Source organism: Hypanus sabinus, chromosome 19 (genome assembly GCF_030144855.1).
Source record: "Hypanus sabinus isolate sHypSab1 chromosome 19, sHypSab1.hap1, whole genome shotgun sequence".
NCBI classification, from domain to species: domain Eukaryota; kingdom Metazoa; phylum Chordata; class Chondrichthyes; order Myliobatiformes; family Dasyatidae; genus Hypanus; species Hypanus sabinus.
The window spans coordinates 17083703-17110163 of record NC_082724.1 but is presented as its reverse complement, the minus strand read 5'-3'; the positions used below and the strand labels follow the sequence as shown (position 1 = coordinate 17110163).

Genomic DNA, 26461 nt, shown 5'->3' with positions numbered 1-26461 from the left:
TCACATGTGTGCCTCTGATATGGGTCTCTGTTGTTGACTGAAGGGGGCAGGGAGAGAGGAATTATGGTTGGGAAAAGGGGAAGAGAGAGGTGAGGGAGCAGGAAGCACCAGAGAGACGTTCTGTAATAATCAATAAACCAATTGTTTGGAATCAAATATCCTTGCCTGGTGTCTCAGGGCTGGGTGTGTCTGCACCCACACAGCACCCACAACCCAGCACTCCTTCTCTGCCACCTGTCCCACACCCCTTCCATGGCCCTCCACCATCACCATTCCTAACATCCTTTGCTCCCATCAGCTTTCCACTCCATGTTGACAGATGCAGTGTTGTGCAAGTCTTAGGCACCCTAGCCATATATCTGTGCCTACGTGTTTTGCACAGTCCTGTACCTCTCTATAAGGCTGCCCGCAGCCTGTAACACTCCAAAGAAAACAGTCCTAGCTATTCACCTACTTATTCCAAACCCCCAGTCCTGGCAATGCCCCTGTGAGTGTTCTAGCACCTTTCCAATTTTAGTGGCATCCCTGCCATAGCTGGCCAAACCGAACTGTGCACAATGTTCCAACTGTGGCCTTGCCAACAACTTGCACGTTACTCAATGCCCTGACCAATGAAGGTAAGTGTGCCAAACGCCCACCTAATCACCCTGCCTACCAGTGTTGCCTGATCTGACCCGCGCTCATTGAAATGAACCAAATCAGACTCTGTTCAATCTGGGTACAATTTATTTAACATCTTTAACCGCTCAGATATGTGTCAGGGAATTACCAGAAGCACAGGGAAACTGGAAGTTATTGGGGTTTGATATCTCAGTTTGCTTTGGTGTTACCAACAATCATATTGGCAGCACAAACTACGCCCCTGACAATATTGGGAACTAACAAATGTAAGGATTTGTAGGTTGAATACAAACGTGAAATCTGCTGACTGCTGGGAAATCGGCATTAAAAATGATGTTGGAAATGCTCAGCAAATCAGGCACCATGTATGGAGAAAAAGTTAACATTTCAAGACACTTTTAAAGTCAAAGGTCTGAAAGCTTGTCATTCAGTTGAAAAGACCATAAACAAAACTCGTTCCACACCTATCTGCTGAATTCTCAAATCAAGACAAAATCTCAGCTGGTCAATCCTTCTGTTTTTGACTCAAATTCACAGAATTATAGTGGCAGAAAAGGAGACCATTTCACCTGTCATAAAACATAGAAAACCTGCAGCATGTTACAGGCCCTTTGGCCCACAAACCTGTGCCGAACATGTCCTTACTTTAGAAATTACCTAGGCTTACCCATCCCCCTATTTTTCTAAGCTCCATGTACCTATCCAGGAGTCTCTTAAAAGACCCTATCGTATCCGCCTCCACCACTGTCGACCCTGCACGGATGGAAAGTATGAAAGGTGCCAGCTGGATTTGAACTCAGGACCATTCGCCATGAATGGCTGGTGCTGATGCCACTACACCAGTGGCCGGCTAACATTCTGCTCAATGTTTGGGAGGGCTTTACCCGTGATGTACTGTGTCGAATCTATTACCTTCTGTAGAATTGTCCACTCAAAGGCATTGGTGTTCCCATACCAGGCTGTAATGCAGCCAGTCAGTACACATCTGTAGAACTTTGCCAAGGTTTTTGAAGACATGCTGAATCTCCGCAGTCTCCTGAGGAAGCAGGGGTGCAGTCGTGCTTGCTTTGCAATTATATGATGGGTCCAGGACAGGTCCTCTGAGTTCGTGACACCCAGGAATTTAAAGTTACTGGCTGTCTTCATCTCTGATCCTCCCATGAGGACTGGCTCATGGACCTCTGGTTTCACTCTCCTGAAGTCTACAATCTGTTCCTTGGTTTTATTGACGTTGAGTGAAAGATTGCTGTTATTACACCGCTCAACCAAATGTTAAACCTCACTCCTGTATGCTGATTCATCACCACCTTTGATACAGCCCACAACAGCGATCTCATCAGCAAACTTGTATATGGTGCTGGAGCTGTGCAGTCATAGGTGAAAAGTGAGTAGAGTAGGGGCCTAAGCTCGCATCCCTGAGGTGCTCCTGTACTGATGCAGATCGTGGAGGAACTGACTGGGGTCTACAAGTGAGGAAATCCAGGATCCAATTGCACAAGGGAATATTTAGGCCCATGTCAAGGAGTTTATTGATTAGTTTTGAGGGGATGATGATATTAAATGCTGAGCTGTACAGGCCCTTCGGCCCACAATGTTGTGCCGACCATGTAACCTACTCTAGAAACTGACTAGAGTTTCTCTACCTCATAGCCCTCTATTTTTCTGAGCTCCATGTATCTATCTAAAAGTCTCCTAAAAGACCCTATTGTATCCAGCTCTATCACCATCGCTGGCAGTGTATTCCATGCAAACACCATTCTCTGTGTTACCTCTGACATCCCTCTTGTACCCACTTCCAAGCGCCTTAAAACTATGTCCCCTCATGTTAACCAATTTCAACCCTGGGAAAAAGCATCTGACAATCCGCGTGATCAATGCCTCTCATCACCTTGTACATCTCTATCAGGTCACTTCTCATCCTCCATTGCTCCAAGGAGAAAAGACCAAATTCACTCAACCTCTTCTCATAAGGCCCGCTCTTCAACCCGGGCAACATTCTTGTACATCTCCTCTGCACCCTCTCTATAGTATCCACATCTTTCCTGTAGTGAGGTGACCAGAACTGAACACAGTACTCCAAGTGGGTTTTAACTTAAGGTCTTATATAACTGTAATATTACCTCACGGCTCTTGAACTCAATCCCATGGTTCATGAAGGCCAATGCACCATACGCCTTCTTAACAACATTGTCAACCTGCACAACAGCTTTGAGTGTCCTATGGATATAAACTCCTCCCTGGTCCTCCACACAGCCGAGAGTCTTAGCATTAATATTATATTCTATTTTCATATTTGACCTACCAAAATCAATCACCTCACACTTATTTGGGTTGAACTCCTTCTGCCACTTCTCAGCCCAGTCTGGCATCCCATCGATGTCCCACTTTAACCTATGACAATCAGGCTATCCACAACACTCCACCTTTAGTGTCATCAGCAAATTTACTAACCCACCCTTCTACTTCCTCATCCAGGTCATTTGTAAAAATCATAAAGAGGGGAAGTCCCAGAACAGATCCCTGTGGAACACCACTGGTCACCATTCAAACCTTTTAATTGATAAAAAAAAAACATCCTGATGTATGTATCTTTACTGTCCAGACTTTCTGGGGTTGCATGCAGATGGCATCTGCTGTAGACCTGTTGGTTCAGTAGGCAAATTGGAGCGGATCCAAGCTGCAACTCAGACAGGAGCTGATGTGCTTCAACACCAGCCTCTCAAAACACTTCATCATTATGAAATGTAAGTGTCGCTGGGCAATAGTCATTTAGACAGGTTACCGAACTCTTCTTGGGCACTGATGCAATTGAAACCTGCTTGAAACAGGTGGTACCACACACAGCTGATCAACAGAGATCTTCAGTACTTGGCCAGGTACTCCACCTGGACCGGATTTTTTCCTTGGATTCATTCTCTTGAAGGAATGCCCACAAGTCATCTTCAGACACTGAGACCAAAGGATCATCAGGAGACATGGGGGCACACGATGGTTCCTCCCAGTTCTGGTGGTCAAAGTGAGCATAGGGGGCATTGAGCTCATCTGGAAGCGAAGCTCTCCTGTCCCTTATGTCACAGGATTTAACTTTATAACCTTTGGAGGTTACTCAACTAGTCAGCCTGGCAGTTTGAGAAAGATCTCTTTATTTTCACTCTGTGATTCCTATCCATTAACTTATTCTCATTCCATGCCAAAATAAATAGAATGCAATAAACACATGCTGGGATGTAGACAGTGCATTTTTGACTGTACTGCAAGGGTGTTTGCTGTAGTGGTATAGACAAGCTCAGGAATCAGTAGCCAAAGTTGCTTTGGAGAAAGGTCCATCCATGTAAAATGATTAAAATCATCTTCCAGTAGCCTTATAGACCCAATTACCAACAAAATTGTCAGAGTCTGCAGAGCACCAACAATGTTACAATGAAATGGAATCCCGATTTTGTTATGGAACCCGTATCTTTAGTGAAAAAGAACCTACTACCCTAAGTAGTTCAATAGTCCTATTTAAAATCAGAGAATTATACAATATACAACCTGAAATTCTTGTATAGGCATATGCTTCCAGCTCTCTACACAATATGGTGATTCTCCTGAACTCCCCCTCGAGATCCTTCCTATCTAATTAGCACAATGTTGTTAATGGCATTTGGAATATTTACAGTTTTACAGATTGTACTTTTTTTTAACATTCATTGTTAAAAAAACAGATGGCAAATGAAGCAACTCAACAAAAAGCTAAGTGTTTTCTAAAATGTCTTGCTGCTTTATTGCAACCCAGATCAAGTGGAAATTGCAGGTGCTGCTGACAAATTTATGCTGATATGTTTGTTATGGAGTAAGGGGCTATGCCTTTGCCCTCAATCTATGAGGTTGATAAACGTGGAGGGTTAGGATGGGATGTTGCAAGCAGAGGGGTGCTGAGCTGGATTCTCCACACCTCTCAACATTTCCTCTGTTTTTCTGGATATTAGTGTTTAATTTTTCCACAAACTTTTGTTCAGATTTTGTTTTGCATGAACAAAATTGAATTAAAAATTGCCTCCATTAAATTGTGTTTCTGCCCATTTCTAAAGATTTCAAGATGCAACTTCAAAAGTTCAATTGCTACTGCATCTGCTGAGCATTGGATGTAGATGTAAGAATTTCATGGATTACTTTCAAATTAACATAAAAATGTTTGCTTGAATGTTTGCCAAACATGATCGGAGTTTAATGTGCAGTTTAGATTATATTCACTGGTAGGAAAATTAATTAAATATGGAATTTGAAAGCTATGAGTCATATTGACTTCAACTGCTTCTTTTACTTATTAACTGATTTGCATATTAAATTGAAATAAGGATTTACAAAATAATTATTGAATTGATGTAACCTGCAGGTTCAGTGAATTGGATAAGTGTGAATAAAGCAGAAGGGAAGGAGATCAAGAGAGAGGTTGCTGAAGTTTAGAATGAGATGAGAATAGAATTTGCGAAGAGGGTTGATGAATACAGGACTGAAGGTGCTATATTTGAATAAACACAGTAGATGAAACAAGGTAGATGAACATAGCACAGTTTGAAATTGGCAGGTACAGCACAATCGTGATTGAAAGAAGATCACAACTGGGAGATAATCATCCAAGGATACACATCCTATTGAAGAGACAAGCACGTGGGCAGAGGGGGTGGACTAGTTCTGTTGGTTAAAAAATGGACTGGATAGCCCAATTCTGCTCCTAAATTTTATAGTCTATTCCACTATTCACAATATGGCCATGAATTGGCAAGTGCAAAACTTATTTTCAGATGATTTCATTTATACTGAAGAGCTGACAAATCTGCAGTGGCTGCATAAAGAACAGATGTTGAATTTGCTCTTGTTTACACACCTCACATGTAATACATTGGGACATTAATTATTTCATTTTAATTTATTTCTAATGCTGTCTCCTTCCTTTCTTTCCATTGCAGTACATCAGAAGTTAGATATCCTGCTGCCATGGTGTTCCTTGTTCACCTTTTAAAACCTTTATTCTCATAAGGAACAAATCAGGGTGTATGTGAGAATGTTCTCCACTTGATTGATGGATTCATTTCCAGCAAAACACAAAATATTCAACAGTATAGTGGAGAAAGCATTTCACAAGATATGGACCCTATTCACCACCTTAAACATCCTCACCAATCGTACTAGCTTAAAGTTGCCATTCAAATATACAATCTTGTCTGGGTTTTTTAAAACACTTGTTTTCATCTTTCCTTGGTCAAGATGTTGGAACTCTCCGCTTATTTGTAGTTTGGAATTACTTTTATTAAATGGATAAACTACTCAAGGGGAAGGCACGGTGTTGTTTTCTAAAGGGAAACTTTTGAAGGACAACAAATTCTGGCTTTGCTGTTAATGTCCATATCTCAAAGTGACCAATGAAAATAAAATCAGACTCATTTATAATTGAAAATGGTCAAATTAATGCAATTAATCCTGCATTTTGTAAAATAAAAACAAAATTTAACAGCGAGTACTGATGTTATTCCTTTAATTCTTGTGCAGCCCTTCCCTTCAACTGCCGTGCCGTTTGATATCATTTACTGTAGTTTATCTTCATCCAAACCCTCCACCATTTGGATCTGAAACAAGAGAAAATCTGCAATTGCCTTAAATGTGAGCAACACACAAAAATGCTGAAGAAACTCAGCAGGCCAGGCAGCATCGATGGAAAAAAGTACAGCAGACGTTTTGGGCTGAAACGTTGACTGTACTTTTTTCCAAAGATGCCTGACCTGCTGAGTTCCTCCAGCATTTTATGTGCGTTGACCAGTTGGATATAGAAACCCCTTCTCTGTATAATGATTTTAAAGTAAACATAACAATGCAGCTACAAAGAAGGCATGATAACAACTATATTTTATTAGGAGTTTCAGGAGATTTGGTACATCACCAAAGACACTCACATATTTCTGCAGATGCACCATGGAGAGCATTCTAATTGGTACACAACCGTCTGGTATGGGGGGGGGGGGGGCTACTGCATAGGATCGAAATAAGCTGCAGAAAGTTGTAAACTCAATCAGCTCCATCATAGACACTAGCCTCCGTAGCATCCAGAACAGCTACAAGGAATAATGCCTCAAAAAGGCAGCATACAGAATTAAGGATGCCCATCACCCAGGACATGCTTTGTCCTCATTGCTACCATCGGGAAAGAGGTACAGGAGCCTGAAGGCACACACTCAGCGATTTAGGAACAGCTTCTTCTCCTCTTCCTATTATTGCCTATTGTATTGATTGCTGCTACAAAGACAACAAATTTCATGACATATGCCAGTGATATTAAAATTAGTTCAGAGGTTCTCAAGCTTATAACTGTACTGATATAATTAACAAACAGTGCAATTATAATAAGCCAGGAAGGAACACGAACTGGCTGGGCAGTTTCAAGTATCTTAACTTCGAAACTATGTTTCGAGCAGATGACAAGACTGACTTCACCTACTCTGCTCACTCACTTCTCAAGGTGGTCTCTATGTCTGATAATTCATACAGAGCATGATCTGAATTAGTCAATTATAGTCAAGTTCCAGGCAGGTTTATGATTGATCAAGCAAGGCAGAAGATCCAGACCCAAAATGCAACTCAACTTTACATTTAATAGGGTATCATTACCAAGACCACTCACTTACGGTCCAAACCTGCTTATGTATTAACTCTCAGACTGGTGAAGCTCTCCGATATTATTCCAAAATTCTTCTGGCCAGCTTCCCAAATTCTAAGCAACACACATAAAATGCTGGAGGAACTCAGCAGCCCAGAAAGCATCTATGGAAGAGTGTAAACAGTCAACGTTTCAGGCTGAGAACCTTCATTGGGACTGGAAAGGAAGGGGGAGGGGAGGAAGTAGCACAAGGTCATAGGTGAAACTGGGAGAGGGGGAGGGTGAAGTAAAGAGCGGGGAAGTTGATTGGTGGAAGAGATAAAGGACTGGAGAAGGAGGAATCTGATAGAAGAGGGCAGAGACCATGGGAGAAAGAGAAGGAGGAGGAGAACCAGAAGGAGGTGATGAGCAGGTAAGAAGAGAAGGTGTGAGAGGCAAACAGGAATGGGGAATGTTGAAGGAGAGAGGGAGGGGAGTAATTACCAGAAGTTTGAGAAATCGATGTTCATGCCATCAGGTTGGAGGCTACCCAGACGGAATATGAGGTGGTGTTCCTCCAACCTGAGTGTGGCCTCATCCTGGCAGAGGAAGCCATAGACAGACACAGGTGGATAGAAGATTGGTTGGCAGACAGGAAACAAAGAGTAGGGATTAACGGGTCCTTTTCAGAATGGCAGGCAGTGACCAGTGGGGTACTGCAAGGCTCGGTGCTGGGACCACAGCTGTTTACAAAATACACTAATGATTTAGATGAAGGGATTAAAAGTAACATTAGTAAATTTGCTGATGACACAAAGCTGGGTGGCAGTGTGAAATATGAGGGGGATGTTAGGAGAATGCAGGGTGACTTGGACAGGTTGGGTGAATGGTAGATGCATGGCAGATGCAGTTTAATGTGGATAACTGAGAGGTTATCCACTTTGCTTGCAAGAACAGGGAGGCAGATTACTATCTGAATGGTGTTCAGTTAGGAAAAGGGGAAGTACAATGAGATCTAGGTGTCCTTGTTCATCAGTCACTGAAAGTAAGCATGCAGGTACAGCAGGCAGTGAAGAAAGCTAATGGCATGTTGGCCTTCATAACAAGGGGAGTTGAGTATAGGTCAAAGACGTCCTTCTGCGGTTGTACAGGGCCCTGGTGAGACCACACCTGGAGTATTGTGTTCAGTTTTGGTCTCCAAATTTGAGGAAGGACATTCTTGCTATTGAGGGAGTGCAGCGTAGGTTCACGAGGTTGATTCCCAGGATGGCGGGACTGTCATATGTTGAAAGATTGGAGCGACTGGGCTTGTATACACTGGAATTTAGAAAGATGAGAGGGGATCTGATTGAAACATATAAGATTATTAAAGGATTGGACATGCTAGAGGCAGGAAACATGATAATGGGGGAGTCCAGAACCAGAGGCCACAGTTTAAGAATAAAGGGTAGGCCATTTAGAACGGAGTTCAGGAAAAACTTTTTCACCCAAAGAGTTGTGGATCTATGGAATGCTCTGCCTCAGAAGGCAGTGGAGGCCAATTCTCTGGATGCTTTCAAGAAAGAGTTAGATAGAGCTCTTAAAGATAGTGGAGTCAAGGGATATGGGGAAAAGGCAGGAATGGGGTACTGATTGTGGATGATCAGCCATGATCACATTGAATGGCAGTGCTGGCTCGAAGGGCCAAATGGCCTGCTCCTGCACCTATTGTCTATTGTCAGATATATCAGAATGGGAATGGGAAGTGGAATTGAAATAGGTAGCCATCAGGAAGTCCAAGCTTTTGTGGCAGATGGAGTGAAGGTGCTCAACAAAGCAGTCTCCCAATCTATGTTGCGTCTCAGCGTCAAATTACCACAGCAGGCCACACCAGGAGCACCGGATGCAGTAGATGACCTCAACAGACTCACAGGTGAAGTGTCAGTGCACCTGGAAAGACCCTTTAGGGCCCTAAATGATAGTGAGGGAGGAGGTGTGTCACTTGTTCTGCTTGCAAGGATAAGTACCAGGAAGGAGATCAGTGGGGATGGGTGAGTGGACAAAGAAGTTATCGATCCCTGCAGAAAGTGAAGGGGGAGGGCAAGATGTGCTTGGTGGTGGGATCCCATTGGAGATGGCAGAACTTATGGAGAATTATGGATATGGAGGCTAATGGACTGGTATGTGAGGGCAAGAGGAACCCCCATCCCTAGTGGGATGGATGAGGTGAGAGCAGGTCAGTCACATGCACCTGTGTGACTGTTAGACGCTACACCACGCTTCGAACAAACAGTTTTTAACTAGTGTCAATTGCATATGTTTGTTTTCAAAAAGCAGAGATTTTTATCACTGATAGTTGGTGAGAATTAATCAGTAAGATAACTCCAAACTCCTTTGCTTACTGCAGTTTCAAGCATTCAGGCTTGGGGAGTCCCGAGACAGCTGGGAGTGATAATTAAACCATTTCACTACTTCAACAAGTTAGGAACTACAGAGAATTTGAAGGTGTCAACAATCATTTTGAATGTCACAATGAAAATGAAGGTTTGGAGAATGCAATCATCGATAGCATTGTATGAAGGCAGTCTATTATTTACTCCAGGTGTCTGTGCTGATGTTCATTTCGTACACTAGATGAAGTTCTCTGTCGATAACTATTAGGAACTTAAATACAATTTTATAGTACTGTAGTACTATTGGTTGTGCTCCAATTTGTTCTGCGTTTTATTTAAATATAAAACTTGTTGCTCAGTTTGTCTTTTGTATACCTTTTTAACTATTTTCATGAATATCCCAGTTTTGAAGTGACCCAATTAACCTTAATCCACAGTATAAGAAACAGATGCTGTGCTTATCGGCCATATTAAATTATATTGTCAGGACAGCTCATAAATGCTGGGACCCAACACAAATTGACTCAATTGATTCAACATAAACTACCTTTTAATTCATTTTCATCAAAATGAACACCACAAAGCAGCAGGTTACCACTGGTAAAAGCTTGTTGTACAGAACTGAGGCTGTGATTGTGTTGAACACTGAGCTATACTCAACAAACAGTTGGTCCAGCTGATCCAAACCCGGTGAAGAGCCATTGAGATAGCTGCCGTTGTAGACCAACTGTGGCAATAAGCGGATTGCAGCGGGTCCAAATCCTTGCTTAGGCAGGAGTTGAATCTAGACATGACCAGCCTTTCAAAGCTCTTCATCACAGTCGGTGCGAATGCCACTAAACAATATTCACAAAGTAGGATATAACAAACGGGTCATTGGATTCAGAGTTAAAACAAAGTTCACACTATATCTTGGAATGGATCTTGTAATGGGTTTACCATTGATAACTTTAATCATTCCTGGTTCTTTCCTCGATACACTAACCACCCACCTGCACAAAAACTATTTGAAATGAAAGAATAAAACGCTAGAGATATTTGGCAAGTCAGGCAAATTCTGTGGTTTCAGATGGATGACCTTTTAGCAAACCTGAAATGTTAACTTAAGTCATGCAAGCAAATCAATGCACAAAAGACAATGAACTGTGCATATACAAAAAGAAATAATAATAAATAGATAAACAATCAATATCTAGAACATGAGATGAAGAGTCCTTGAAAATGAGTCCATAGATTGTGGGAACATTTCAACGATGGGGAAAGTGAAGTTATCCCCTTTGGTTCAAGAGTCTGATGATTGAGGAGTAATAACCGTTCCTGAATCTCTGGTGGTGTGAATACGGCAGCTCCTGATAACACCGGTGAGAAGAGAGCACGTCCTTGTGAGGGAGGTGTCCCTGCTTTCCTATAACAGTGTTTCATGTGGATGTGCTCAATGGTGGGGAGGGCTTTACCCATGATGGATGGGGCCCTACCCACTACTTTTTGTAGGATTTTCCACTCAAAGGCTTTGGCGTTTCCATATCCAGCCGTGATACAGCCATTCAATGTACTTTCCACTACACATCTATAGAAGTTTGTCAGAATTTTAGATATCATGCCGAATCTGCACAAACTCCTAAGAAAGTGGAGGCGTTGTTAATTGCACTTAGGTGCTGGGCCCAGGACAGATTCTCTGAAATAATAACACTGAGAAATTTAAAGTTGCTAACCCTCTCCACCTCTGATCCTCCAATGAGGTCTGGCTCATGGACCTCTGGTTTCCTTCTCCTTGGTCTTGCTGACATTGAGTAAGGGGTTGTTGTTATGGCACCACTCAGACAAATTTTCAATCACCCTCCTATATGGTGATTCATCTCCACCTTTGCTTCTGTCTAGGACAGTGATGTCATCAGCAACCTTAAAGATGGCATTGGAGCTGTGCTTAGCCACACAGTCAAAGGTGTAACGTAAGTAGAGCAGGGGGCTGAGCACACTTTGACTTTGTTTCTCCTCCAGATGCTGCCTGACATATATCTACTCTAAGAGTTTGTTGTTTTTATTTTTACAGATCGCTAATACCTGCAATATTTTTGTCATGGTTCGGTCCATGGATTCCTCATTCCAGTTATTTCCTTTTCCCTGTGTTCCGTTGGGCGCCTTGATTAAGGCACCTGATCTTCACTTCGTACCGGCAACATAAAAGGGCTCTGGGTTACAGCTACTGGCTTGCTGGACCGTCATCAGAAATTCATCACCAGAAGCCTCTCACCTCAGTAAGGCAGCTATGCTTGTCTCGGGGCCGCCGAGAATCGTGGACTCTAGTTGCTTCAGTGCCGTGGCCACTTAGTGACTTCAGTAGTTTTCGTGTCCAGCTGGGTTACTGGCCATTTTGCTGCTACTCCAAGTAAGATACGAATTCTGTCATTTTCATGGCCGGCTGAGACTGGGTCGAGTCGGGAGCCTGCCGTGCGCAGTTCCTGGATCAAGTCAAGAGCCTGACGTCTGCAGTTCCTGGGTTGAGTCGAGAGTCTGCTGTCCTAGTCCTTCCAGCTAAGTAGGTCCGGCCATTTGCCACTACCCCGAGTTGGGTATTCTGTCTCCTCGTTGTCCAAGTCCTTCAAGACCAGGGTCGTGCTCCGTCTCCAAGTCCAGGCTCCAAGTCGTGTTCCTGTCCCAGGCTCCAAGTCAAATTCGGAGTGCAGGCTGACTCCCAGTTAAGTTCCGAGTCCGAGTCCAGGTATTACCGGTTTGTTATCCAACATTAACGTCCAGGTTGACGTTTTTGTCCTGGCTCCCTGACCTTCCTAGTAACTATCAGTAAACACTGTTCTGTTTATACTACCTCTGTGTCTGTGCCCTGTATTTGGGTCCGCTCGCAACACCCCCTTCTAACAATTTTGTATGTTTAAAATATTTTTATTGCAAAGATTCTGTGAAATTCTGCTCCGTTTCGAAAGTCTCTTCTGAGAAGCTGGTTAAAGAAAAGGGCTTTATACAGAGCTCCCCGAACCCCTTTGATTGTATTTGCACTCATTATTAAAGCACGCAGTCTGCAGCTATACGTATCAGAAGTAATTTTCCGCTTCAACAGAAATGTCTTGTGAGTACAAGCATAGTTTCAAAAGAAAGGTATCCACAAACATCTAGGTTTTTAAAAATGGGAAGTATCGAGTCTCTCTGATACTTTGAAAAGATCTGTAAAGTTTCCAGTCCGGCGCTCCCTGATTTGCTCCCTCCCCCAGTAGCGTCACAGACGCGTGGACTTTGATTTTGATGATCACTTCCAATTGCGGCAGAGAACTGCTGAAACTCGCAGCATCAGGCAAGGCGCGCTTCATCTGGGCAAAGTGGCAAACTCGGCGAGGTTTCGATGTCAGTACCCCGATTTGCTGCTAAAACATTATGCCCGGTGGAAAAGCCGGGTCCGCGCCTTTAAAGTGCAATCCGGCCCCAATTCCCAGTGCTCTCTCCGAAGAGATGGATCAATCAGATACTTGCGATCCTTACAGGTGCCCAGCTCGCCGGACGCAGTGGATAGTCAGCGCCCTGGCTTATCACTACGGACTGGACCGAGGGGTGGAAAACGAGATCATTGTGCTGGCCACGGGTCTGGACCAGTACCTGCAGGAAATCTTCCATCACTTGGATTACGAAGGAGAGGGCAAGATCCCGGGAGAGGATTTCCAAACCCTGTGCGAGATCCTGGGGCTGGACAACAACACGGAAGCCGAAGAGTGCGCGGGCATCCTGGAGCAGGTGCCGACGGAGCTGAACTTCAGGCAGTTCCACGCCAAGTTGTGCGGTCACTTCAGCACTAAAGCCGGCTGCCAGTACGAGACGGGGCGGCTGCTGGTCGGGAAGGACAGCGAGCACATCGAGACGCAGATCCGCCTGAGAAGCCCTCTGCGACGAAGGAAGAAGGCGACAGGCACGGCGTCCTCGGGATCTCCCAGGAGAGAGAAGCGCAACACAGCATCCTCGCTGGACAGGCAGCGAGGTGTCCCGTCCTGGGAACGGCACGGTGCTTGCACCAAGGAATGCTACGAGGACATCGTAGCCCTGGAAGCAGCTGAAGACAAGATCGCAAAGCTGGAGCAGGAGAACGAAAGCCTGAGGGAACTCGTGGAGGACATGAGAGCCGCCTTGCAGAGCAGCGATGCCCGATCCCTCGCACTCCAAGTGGGACTGTGGAAGAGTCACGCCAACCACGAGTCGCAGAACTGCTTCCTAGCCTGGACCAGATCGGCCACTTGTCGATATCTCCGTGGCCACGCCGGTCCCAAGAACGGACTGCAGAGCGTCTTGAAGGAAATCGAGCTGATCCGCATCTCCAGGGACGGGCAGATCGAAGAGGCGATCAGGTTCAACCGGGAGATGGAGAGGGAGCTGAGCAGATCGCAGGACGCTCTGCTGAAACTGGAGGGGTGCAACGACCACCTGAAGAAGGAGCAACTGCAGATGAGGAAGCGGGTGGAAGAAGCGCGCCAGGCATTGCTGGGAAGCCTGGAGAAGGTGAAAGAACTGGAAACTAGAGCTAAACAAGTTCCTCTCTTACAGAGGAACATCGTACAACTGGAATCGGAACTGCAATACTACAGGTAGGGGCACTCAGTGCACTGTCAATTTGTAATTTCTCCTCCGAGGATTGCTTGCGTAAAATGGTGTTGGCATGAAATTCATCCGTGTTTTTTAACACAATCTGGAATATTATTGGATATCAAAGCACACGGTGCTAAAAGTTTCGCTTTCATATGTAGATTAAAATCATTTCTGATTTTGATCAGTTGTTTTCTAAGTTGAAAATGGGGATGATTGAGAGAAAAACTATTGCACCCATCACACAACCACTCTCAAGCAAATGCACTTCCTACCTTTTAAAGAGCCTGTGATTGGAAGGAAAACGTGCTGAGTGCAGTGCAAACTTTTCTTCCATTTACTACCACTATGTCCAACACTGCCACTATCTTGTTCTCTACCACCAGTCTAACATGCACCAGTTCATAGACTGATAAAATATTATTTTGGAAGCATCTGTCTCACATCCTCTGCACCCTTTCTTGCTTATCAAGTAATTCTTATCCCATATTATTCTCTGCCTTTACACTGAACTCATTCCCTTTATCTCTTTCACTCCCTTCAGTTCTTTTGTCTTCTGTAAACTTACTTTATCTACAGGAGCCACTTATTGCTTCATTGCATCTATTCCTGCTAATTCACTTAAAAAACTACCTCTTGGCCTTTATATTAGATGATAACTATTTGGTATTATTTCCTTCCCTTCTAAATCTGCTTTCATTGTCTCTAAACACTTTCATTATTCCAAAGTACTACCTCATCTTCATACTTCACTTCTCCCTTGAAGAGTATTGTTATAGGTCTGTCTGTCTTTCTGCATATCCATGTTTGAAGCTCTGGAGTTAAACTTTTGCCATATACAGGAATAGACCTCATCAAAGGCACAAGTTTCATCCTCTAGTAGGGGTGAATGAAACGTGTTCTTTCCTGTGACTTCCTTGTAAACTTAGACACAGTTGACTACAATATCCTCTGAAGTTCCTCCTCTTTTAGACGTCTACTTGAGGATGCCTTTTGACCTTTCTAGTGTTATCTATCCAGTAATGGACAGGAAATCTATTGTATTCAACTGTTCCTGCACTAAGGCAAGTCACTGCTTTTTACTCATTCCTGTTCCCATCTGAATTTTTAAAGTAAAACTTCAATAGCAACTAACCTGATCTCTGACTGAAAACCACTGGAAATGTCTCAAATAGCCACTGACCCTAACTTGTCAAGCTGGAGCTGATAGGAAAGTCGCACGTGGAATTATTTTCATGTCAACAAGATGTTGCTTCCTTTGCTTTGACTGAACGATTTTAATGTCTGATTTCTTCCAGTATGTTAAATTTGGTTGCAAATTAAGTGATGGCAAGTAAAGTGATGGGTATTTGAGAAGTTCCCTGAATTTGTCATGATTTATAAGTGGAAGGCAAGTTTACAAGAGTAAGTCAAGCTTGGAGGACCAGACACAGTGTATTATCTTGACACCTGTCAGTTCCTTGTTGCACGTGGCACATCTTCATTATTGCTGCTTCCCTATGGAGAGGTTTATATCCTCTCCTGTGGGCCAACAAACAGCTTCTACCACAACGATACTTCCTCCCCAAGGATTGAAGATTCCAAAAATAATAACCCTTTGTACCACTGGATCCTTGCAAGCAACTGTGATGAACGTCTACCGCAGTGGACGTGCATTTGCTAAAGGGAGGCATCTACTAGCTTTAGTGCATTCATCACATACTCTGTGCGTGGAATTGCTTTCTGAATGGGGCTGAATGTTCAACGGTGGCAGGAATTCCAGTGGTTTAGTCATCACATCTTGATGACTCTCCATGCATCATTAGTGCTCATCAAACCATTTGGTCAGAAATAGTTTGCAACATTCCTGTGCAAAACTCCAGCTGTGTTTTCATGCCCTTTCAGAATTTCAGCAGGGATTCCCAACTTTTTTGTGCCGTGGACCAATACTGTTAATCAGGGGTCTGTTGAACCCCTGATCTAGAGTATTAACTGGCCTTTGCAATGAAGAGCATAGTCTTGAGTTAGGATTCAGTGGGAAAACAATCAAGTTGTAAATTGGCTTGTTGCTTCCTTTTTTCTTGCCTGGTGGTAATGTTAAATTTAACTCCTCTTCATCCAGGTCATGCTAACATGGCACATCTAATTCATTTCGTTACTTACATCATGCCAAACCACAACAAAACCATTTGAGATTCCTTTAAGCCAAAGATCAATTGGTTCACTTTGGGGTCACTTCTGGGTTTAGAGTCAACATTGAAAACTCTCGGAACTGTTTTGTTGTGTTTGTATATCACCAGGCCACCACCTCTGATGAATCACATCAGGAATATTAATAATAATATGAATCATCAGTACCTCTGAAACATGAGGAATCATGATCCAGACTAGAACTGGTGACAAGTGAACTATTAAGGTCTATAACTTCTATGTATCTAATTCTGAGAAATAACCTGTTAACATGTTCTTCGAAGATATTATAAAATGGCAATCTACTGCATTCTAAGCTCACAATTAGGGGGGAAAATCCATGAAGAAGATAAAGTGTACTCGTTTTAGCAATGATTAGTTATTCCTTGTTCATGTAATACTTAAACCACAGGTAACTCTTCAAAATCCAGTGTTGGGAGAATCTGAATCGGAATCGGAATCAGGTTTGTTGTCACTAACATTTAGGGCAGCATGGTAACCCATTGGTTAGCACAATGCTTTACAATACCAGCAACCCGGGTTCAATTCCCACCATTGTCTCTAAGGAATTTGTATGTTCTCCCCGTGACTATGTGGGTTTCCTCCCAGATGCTCTGGTTTCCACCCACTTTCCGTAGATGTAGAGGTTAGTAAGTTCATTGGTCACATGGCTGCAATTAGGAGGTGTGGGCTCGTTGGGCCAGTATGGACTGTTACCATATCTTTAAATTTAAAAAATTAAACATTTGTCATGAATTTGTTGTTTTGTGGCCGCAGAACAGTGCAAGGAATGAAAACTACTAAAAGTTGCAAAATTAAATATTGCAAGAGTATGCTGCTATCACATGCTCATTTTCATTAGCATCAGAACCTGATTGGCACGAATCATTCTATGCTGTAAAGTGCTGTGTTCTTTGGAGTTTAGAAGAATAAGAGGGGAGGGGGTCTTATTGAACCACAAAGGATCCTAAGGAATTATGAAAGGGTTGACATCAAGATGTTTTCACCAGTGGAAGACTCGTGAATGAGTCTTTGATGATGTGGGCTGGTCATTCAAAAACAAAATATGCAGAGAATTTCCAAGGATAGCTATGGAGGATAGCTTATTTAAAGTGAAAATAGATTGGAAGGTTAAGGGCAATGTAGAATTGCACGTAGATGCAGTTGAGGCCTGGGGTAGATCAGCAATGACCAAACTGAATGACGACAGGTTTGAAGGACCAGGTGACTGCTTGAGGCTTCTGTTTTCTTGCGTAAGTGCCTGCTTTATATCAACTTTTTTCATAGAAAATCATCAAAGTTTTATTGTATAAAATCCAAAGCAAAATTGATTGTTCTTGGTTTGAATCCAACATGCAGTTCTTTTAACCAAATGAGAAAGAAAACTAGCAAAGAGGTTGAAGAAGCAATTGGGTGAAAGAAACAGGGAATTCCCACTTGCAGAAGAAAAAGAATGCCAGTAGGGAATATTTCAAATTTATTGCAGTCAGTCATTACAGAGATTCTAATAACAAGATGCAATATAAAACCAGATGCCAGAAATATAATTACTTAATTAGCACCTGAACTAGTTTAGAATGATGAGTTATGTGAGGGATAATTACTACGGAAAGTAATAGGAAATAAATATTTTTATGAACTCTGAGAATTATAATCATCACTTGTATCCAGTACTACAAGTTTATAATTGTTCCTTTCCATAATGATTTTGTTTTGTTTGTATCTTCTGTTTTCTGTGGGAAGATATGGGAAACTTAGTCACATTTAGCTTGCTTTGCATGCATCCAATACCCCCCTGGTTTTGTGGCAAGAGATTCTTTAAACTGAGATTATTATTAATGTTAACTTACTGATAGTTAATATAATTGGAAAAGGGATTTTGTATGTTTGATTGCACAAGTCTCCATTTATAAGTTTTTTTTAAACTGATATATTATTGGAAATCTTTTCACCAATGACACTGAGTGAAAAAGTTTCAGATCCAGCACTTCCATTTGTTTGTTAATGATTTTGCATTTTATTGCATTTACTAATCGTTCACACTTCATAAAGCTGACACTCTTCAGCCTTGTGTTTTTATCAATATTCTGAGGGTTTTCTTAATTTCCTTTATCGTCAGGCCTGCACATGCAGGCTCCTCCCAATCTCCACCCAGCTAATAGGAATCACCAGCTACTGGTTTCTATCGCATCATCTGCAGCCTATTTAAACTCAGCTCTCATCCTGCCCTCGTTCGCTCATCAGACCAGCCAGCCTCAACCAGACACTCCAGCCGTCAGTTACCTCGTCATGTTTATTACCCATTCTCTCTTGTTTTGTGCCAACTTGTCGCTTGATACTTTGCAGTTTATTACTAAAGAGATCGCTCACTGCTAAACTGTCTCTGCAGCTTTGCATTTGGCTCAAGCCTCCTCTACATTTTCTGATAGATGGGTGAACCGTAGATTGACCCAACAGAGTCTGCTTGCCCAAAGGAAGTTGTCTGCCTTAACAAGTACCCAATCCAGAACCATCCCCTCACAATATTCAACCAACTCTCTGTCCAGCAACCCTGGGCCTGACAACCTCCTTCACAGCCCCAGATTCTGGTGCCTGAATGTACCACTGGATCCCCAACCCACTGCTGCAATTTCCTGTCCCAGTGAATCTTGCACTTCGAGCTGCAGCCATCCCTGTGTTCTGCGGACCAAGCCAAGACTGCTTTTGTCCTCTTCCTCTTGACCGGGCAAGCTCTGACATGGGCCTCTGCTAACTGGGACAATTAGAAACGCCATCTGCAATAAATGAGGAATTCATTGTTGAGATGCTCCAGGTTTTCAGGAAGCAGAAGGGAGATGGCGAATCGGACACTTGCCTGCGTCACGGCTTATGCTTGGTGTTGGATTACACCGTGGAATTCAGGACCCTCAGGCGGTACGTGACAGGAATGTGGAAGCACTGCTGGCCTCTCAGATTGTTTGAAAGATTGAGCAGTCTGTATGTGAGATGCCCACCAACCTCAAAAGTATCATCACTCAGGCCCTCCATGTTGACAAGTGCGTTGTGGAACAACCCTCCAGGTTATCAGCCAGTAACCCAGTTCCGTTCCCAGAAATATTTCAGGCTGGAGGACCTTCATCAGGAACATCCCTAGAACCTGTGCAGATAGGGAGAGCTCTTTTAACCACCCCCCACCCCCGAGCATGAGCGTTGGTGGAGAAACAACTTGTGCATTTATTGCAGAACAGCCGATCACCCACACATCAAATGTCCACTGCATCTGGGAAGATGGTACCACCAGATAGAGACAAGGGGTCTTCTATCTGCCCGTCCTCTCATTCCAGTACCATAGCCTGACGAAGTCTCTCTCTCTGCCCTCCACACCCCAGAGGCTGTACGTGCAGAGGAAGCTCTGGTAGATTCCAGCACAGCAGGCAGCTGTCTGAACTGGATTCAATGTGTACTGCTTGGACACCATACCGAGCCTATCTTGCACCCCTTCTGCATCACAGCCAGTGACAGATGTCCCTTGGAGTTTGAGATGGTCAGAGCTCATGTGCATCCTGTGCACGTGAGCTTTGGAGACCGCTGTGAGCCCATTCAGTTCCTCCCAATCGACTTGCTCAACACTCCTCTCATCTTGAGTTACCCCAGGCTCTCCACTCACGACGCTCACTTTACCTGGTCATCTTGTTTACTGCTAAGTTGGGGACCCACCTGCTGGTCTATCTGCCCGCAACCTCAGGTGCCTTCACCTTAGTAAATCTGTGGAGACAGATGAAACCCTCAACTTCAAACTCCTGTGGGAATACCACACTTTAACCATCACCTTCAGTAAAAGTGAAGCCAGCACACCCTGCCACCTCGTAGACCACTCAACTGCACAATCAGCCTCCTCCAGGCCACAATCTGCACCCCCCCCCCACCGTGGCCGTCTGTTCTTCCTCTCCCCTCCTGAGACCCAAGCCATGAATAACTACATTGCTGAAGTGCTACAGCACGGCTTCATTCGACCATCCCAGTCCCCAGCCAGTTTAGGATTCTTTTTTGTCAAAAAGAAAGATGGGAGTCTTTCTCTCTGCATTGTTTATTGTGGACTCAACAAAATCACCATTTAGAACCACTGCCCTCTCTCCTTGACAGATAGCATATTCAAAAAATTCTATGGGGCTTTAGATTTTCACGAAACTGGATCTACAAAGCGCTCACAGCCTGATCTGCATCTGCCAGCAGATGAGCGGAGGACGGCATTCATAACCTCCACTGGCCACTATGAATATTTGGTGATGCCTTTTGGACGTTCCAACAGTCCAAGCCTTCATTCACGAGATCCTCCGAGATAAGCTGCACAGATAGCCTGCCTCAATGACATCCTCATCTTTTCCAAGACCCCCAAGACCACATCTGCCACGTCCATTCAGACCTTCAATGACTCCTCGAAAACCAACTTTTCTGAAAGTTAGAAGAATGCCAGTTCCACACCCCAGTCATTTCCTTCCTGGGTTATGTCGTTTCACACCAGTGCATGACCATGGACCCAGAGGAAGTGTGTGCCGTCATTGAATGGCCCCCGACTCCACCCCCTCAAACAGCTACAGTGTTTCTTGGGCTTCTACAACTTCTACCAGTGTTTCATCAGGAATTACTGCCATATTACCCCTCCTCTCACCTCCATCACCAAATCAGCTACCTCACGGATGACCTGGTCCACTGTCGCAGACTATGCTTTTGAGGAGCTCAAGACACTTACCCTACTCTGACATTAAAACCCCTCCGGGCTTTTTGTGATAGAGGTGGATGCATCTGACGTGAGTGCCAGACTATCCTCTCCCAGTGTGGACAGGATGGGACGGCGCACCCTTGTGCCTTCCCATGCAAGTTCAATTCTACACAGCACCGTTATGAAGTAGGAGACTGGAAGCCTCTTGCCATTAAATGGGCCTTGTTGGAATGGAGACATTGGCTGATGGGGAACATTGTGCCCTTCCTGATTTGGACTGACCACCAAAGCCAGCAGACATGCCAACTTAACCCACATCAAGCTCCCTGGGCCCTCTTCTTTGAGTAATTCAGCTTCACTGTATCCTACCAACCCTGCTTCAAAAACACCGAGGCAGATGCCCTGCCACGACAGTTCGACCCAGCTGAAATGGAAATAGACCCTCAGACCATCATCGTCACCACATTCATCTGGGATCTTGAGAACCAGGTTCACAAGGCACTACAGCACAAGCCCGCTCCAACTGACACACCAGACATGTACGTGCCAGTGGCCATATGCTCTGAGGCACACCAGTGGGCCTACTACTCACCTCTCTCCGACCATCCAGGCACCTGAAGAACCCTGGGTTTTCTGCAGTGCCAGTTCAGGTGGCCCACCATGTTCACAGATACAGTATAAGTCATTTCGCCATTGCCTGCCCTCAATGTGCCCAATCCTGTTCCTCCATTCAGCAGTGCTCTGGGCTGCTGCAGTCCCTTGATCTATAGACTTCATCATGAGTTTGCCATCTTCTGATTGGACTATTGTGATCATGACAGTGGTGGACTGGTTCTCCAAGCTGGCCCGCCTCATTGCCCTCCCCAAACTTCTGCCAGCTGCTGAGACGGCGAGCCTGCTTTACCAACGCGCTTTCCCTCAGGACAATTCGTCTCCCGCTTCTGGCGAGCTTTCTGCTCCCTCCTCTGCACTTCCTCTAGCTGTCATCCCCAGACCAGCGGTCATCCAGAAAGAGCCTATCAGCAAGTCGAGAAGTTTCTGCAATGGCTCGCTGCCTCTAACTCTTCCAGAAGAAAGAAATATCTGCTCTGAGCTGGGCTTTCCCACAATCTACACAACACCCTCTGCCACAGGTACATCACCCTTTGAAGTACATCATTGGTACCCCATTGTTCCCTACAGAGGAGACATTTGGAGTTTCTATCCGCCAGGGCCCTGGTTTGCCGTTCTGGAATGCTTCAAAGAGGGCACAGAGAGCCGTCCTAGCTGTTAACTGTGCCTACTGCCATTGGCACTGTGGTGAACTACATATACCTGTCTGGACACGCCCCCTGCTGACTGTTCCTGTGGCTCCTCCCACAGACCCTGTATAAAGGCGATCAAGGCCTGAGCCCGGCCTCTCAGGCTCCAGGATGTAGTATGGTGGTCACTCACTAATTGTTCCTTCTTCCAGTCAATAAAAGCCGATATCTTGCCTTACGTCTCAGAGTGAGTTCTTGAAGGTGCATCAGGCACCCAGCTACGATACTCTGGCCTGGGGAGTGTGCCTGGCTTTCCACCCGAGATCTGCTCCTGAAAGCTCTCACCCCAGTTCTTTGGTCCCTCTGAGATTACCCATCGCATCCATCCAGACACTTGCCATTTCCAGCTGTCACCATACCTCAAGAGCACACCTACCTTCCACGCATCCTGCCTCAAGCCTATTGTCTATGGACCTGCGCCTCGAAAACCCAAGATGGTGGAAGGTGAATACGGTTCACCAGTTGATGGATTCACGTTTTCGTGGACAGGATGTGCAGTACTTGGGTTATCTGGGAAGGGTACAGCCTGGAGGAGAGATCTTGGATGCTGTTCAGTTACATCTTTGATCCATCGCTCATTGAAGAGTTCCACTAAACCCATCCGGATTGTCCTAGGCTGTTGGGGGGGGGGCAGCCATAGGGTTGGAGGTGGTGTCCTGTCAGGTCTGAACAAGGAGGCTCCTCCCGGTCTACACCCATCTAATGGGATTCACCTGCCACTTGGTTCTAATTCATCCCCTGTAGCCTATTTAAACCCAGCTGTCATCCACAGTCTTTGTTCCCTCATCAAACCAGCCAGCCTCAACCAGACACTCCTAGACTTCAGTTACCCCGTTGCCTTGCCGTGTTAAGTATCCATTTTCTCTTGTTTGGTGGCCCCCTCAAGGCTTGTCACTTTGCAGTTTATTTTTAAAGTGATTGCTCACCGCTAAATTGGCTCCACTGCGCTGCGTTTGGGCCAAACGGCCTCTATATTTCCTGACACTTGTGCTTGAATGGCATGTAGATAAACAATTTTGTGTTCTTGGGTTAGAAAAGAATCCTGTTATTTGGCAATAAGTGAGGAACATGGCATTTAAAGGAGACTGTGTTGGACTGTGTTTGACTGACAGGTTGAAGGAAGTCAATGACTCTACCTCTTCCTCTTAATGCTATAAATGTTGCTTATAAGTGATCAAATAAAGATTGCAACAAATTGTATTTTTAATATTATTGAGGTAAATAGTATAAATCCAGTAAGCTAATCAAGTTTAACACCCCCTTTAAGCCCAAACTGGAAAAAAATCTAAGGTTGCAGACATTGCTTCCACGTTGCCCTTTTTAATCTTTCAAATTGCCAATTAAATTTCAAAATTATGCTCTTTATGGTGAGAGTCACAGGGTGCATTATATGAGAGTCTCGCTGGAAGATTGTAAACGGGCAGATCATGACATCAATCTGTGTGCAGTACTGAATTGATGGTAACACTGCCATTTTGGAGTTTGTGTTGTAGTTTTTACATTTATTTACCTCTCAGTGGCTGAACAAACAATCACCCTGTCTGCCTGTGTCACTCTTTTAAAGAACTGTAGTATGTACCTGCAATTCTAGGTCTGTCTGTTTTTACAACTCTCTGGGCTCTAACATTCACTTTGTAAGTCCTGCCCTAGTTCATCTGAGCAAAATGTAACATCTCAATGTGAACAAATTGAAATTCCATATTTATTCCTCAGCCCACTGATGCATTTGATCAAGATCCCATTGTGCTCTTAGATGCACAAATCACTGTATATGTGATAGACAACAAGAGACTGAATACTGATCGCTGTGGCACACCACTAGTCACAGGGCTCTGATCCGAAACACATGCTTCATAACCACCCTCTGACTCCTCCCACCAAGACAGAAGGCCATGGAAGAAAGAAAAAGGGGGGAGGAGCACCAGAGGGAGGTGATGGGTGAGCAAGGAGACAAGGTGAGAGAGGGGAGAGGGTTTAGGAAATGGTGAAGGGCATTACCGGAGGTTTGAGAAATCAAAGTTCAGACCATCAGGTTGGAGGCTACACAAAGGTGTGTTCCTCCAGCTTAAGTGTGGCCTCATATCAGTGGAATGGGAAGTGGAATTAAAATGGATGGCCACTGGGAGATCCCACTTGCTCTGGCGTTTCACCTGTCACCTGGTGTTCCTCCCTCTTCTCCCCCCTCCTTTTAAATCTACTCTTCAGCTTTTTTCCTCCAGACCGGCCGAAGGGTCTCTGCCTGAAACGTCAACTGCACTTTTTTCCATAGATGCAGCCTGGCCGGCTGAGTTCCTCCAGCATCTTGTGTGAGTTGCTCGGATTTCCAGCATCTGCAGATTTTCTCTTGTTTGCAATTTGGTATCCAATTGACTAGCTCACCCTTGGATCTAACCTTCCGGATCAGACTTTGTCAAAGGCATTGCTAAAGTCCCTGGAGACAACATGTGTGACTCTGCCCTTGTCTGTGCTCTGTGTCACCTTTCTTAAATCTGAAAAAAAAAAATTAAATTTGTGAAGCATGATTTTCCACACACAAAAGAGGGCAAATGGAATGGAATTATCACCACCATTATTTGCAATGATCATTACTGCTCCTGGGTTAGCAGGCTAATTACTGGTTAACTTGATTCTAAAAGGGCCTGATAAATAAGAGATACTTAACGTTTCTTCCAAGCTGGAGTGGAGCTGGATATATTTGCAAATCTCCCAGTTTGCCATCCAACGTTGGATAAGGAGGTCACAGATAATCCCTCTTCAAAGAGCATTTCATTATTCCTTACCTCAGAGCAAGAGGTGGAATGAAGCACACACCTTCTGCAGGATAGCCGCTGTCTCCGCCTGCAGAACATCATGATTGTAGGACAGTGCTTTGGGGGTGGTTCGCATCAATTCTCAGATATACCGCAACCAAAATGGATTCCCCTCCCTCTGCGCTCAGCTCGTTTGTTACCATGAACAAACACTAGTGGACATCAATGCTGTTATTCTGGCAGCAGCTATGATGCCTTCATTATCTGGCCATCTGCCTCACCATCTGCACTCAAGCCATCAATATAAACCAAGAGACAGCCATTGCATAACAAAGACTATTTAGTGACATTTTCGGAAATGGTGCCAGTTCTTGGAAATATACCCATGAGGACAATGTGATACAAAGAATGAAATGCTGCTAATTAAATTGGTATATGAAATCAATACTTACATCCCTGGACCACTCTGATGTGGCCCTGCCGTATTCCGTGGAACTAGGAGCAAAGTTCAGGAAAGAACTGAGGACAGATTTTCGTCAGATCAGGAACTTGGCTGAATGACTGACAACAAAGTATAATCTACTAATCTTCAAAGTATTGACAAAAGATATTTTGCAAGGATCACTGTTGGGATTGTAATATTTACCGTATCTATAAACAAATAGATGATTCATCTAAAACACCCAATAACACATGAATAGGCTGCGTGGTAAATAATTTGAATTGCAGTAATGCCAAAGAGTTGGACGGAGTTCATGCAGCTGCTCTCTTGATGATGGGAAGATCTTTTTGATGTTCTGAGATTTATGTTGATTCTTGGACTGTATATTGGTCTCCTTCAGTTTTTTCAGAGATTTCTTTCTTGTGGTCAGTTGCTGGGTGGGCAATATGTTAGTTTTTGTGAGAGGGAGGAATTGGGGATTTCTGGTCTGATGCTCTTCTTGCTGTTTTTCTGTGTGGGTGAGCTGTTAGTTTTTTTTTGTGTGTGAGAGTGAGGACTGAGGGTTTTGATGCTATTGTCACTGTTTTCCTGTGAGTGAGGGGGTTGGGGATTTAAGACCATAAGACTATAAGGTATAGGAGCAGAATTAAGCCATTTGGTTCATTGAGTCTGCTCCGCCATTCAATCATGGCTGATCCTTTTTTCTCTTGCTCAACCCCATTTCCTCGCCTTTTCCCCATAGCCTTTGATGCCATGTCCAATCAAGAACCTATCAATCTCTGCCCTAAATACACCCAACGTCCTGCCCTCCACAGTTGCACGTGGCAACAAATTCCACAAATTCACCACCCTCTGGCTAAAGCTAATGTTATTGTTGCATTTTTCTGCAAGAGAAGAGGTAGAGGGAAGTTATGGT

The 26461-nt window shown here is 44.2% G+C and overlaps 2 protein-coding genes across 3 annotated transcripts in view; one reads left to right on the top strand and one right to left on the bottom strand.

Moving 5' to 3' along the window:
- cfap92 (cilia and flagella associated protein 92 (putative)) overlaps window positions 1–26461 on the bottom strand; it is a 247952-nt gene that overhangs the window by 133581 nt on the left and 87910 nt on the right. The gene's annotated exons all lie outside the window — the stretch shown is intronic.
- The window catches only part of efcc1 (EF-hand and coiled-coil domain containing 1), a 78839-nt gene continuing 65229 nt past the window's right edge, over window positions 12852–26461 (top strand). Inside the window, exon 1 of the mRNA XM_059944098.1 lies at window positions 12852–14186. Coding sequence (XP_059800081.1) covers window positions 12991–14186 — 1196 coding nt within the window. The 5' untranslated portion in view covers window positions 12852–12990. The remainder of the gene's footprint in view (window positions 14187–26461) is intronic.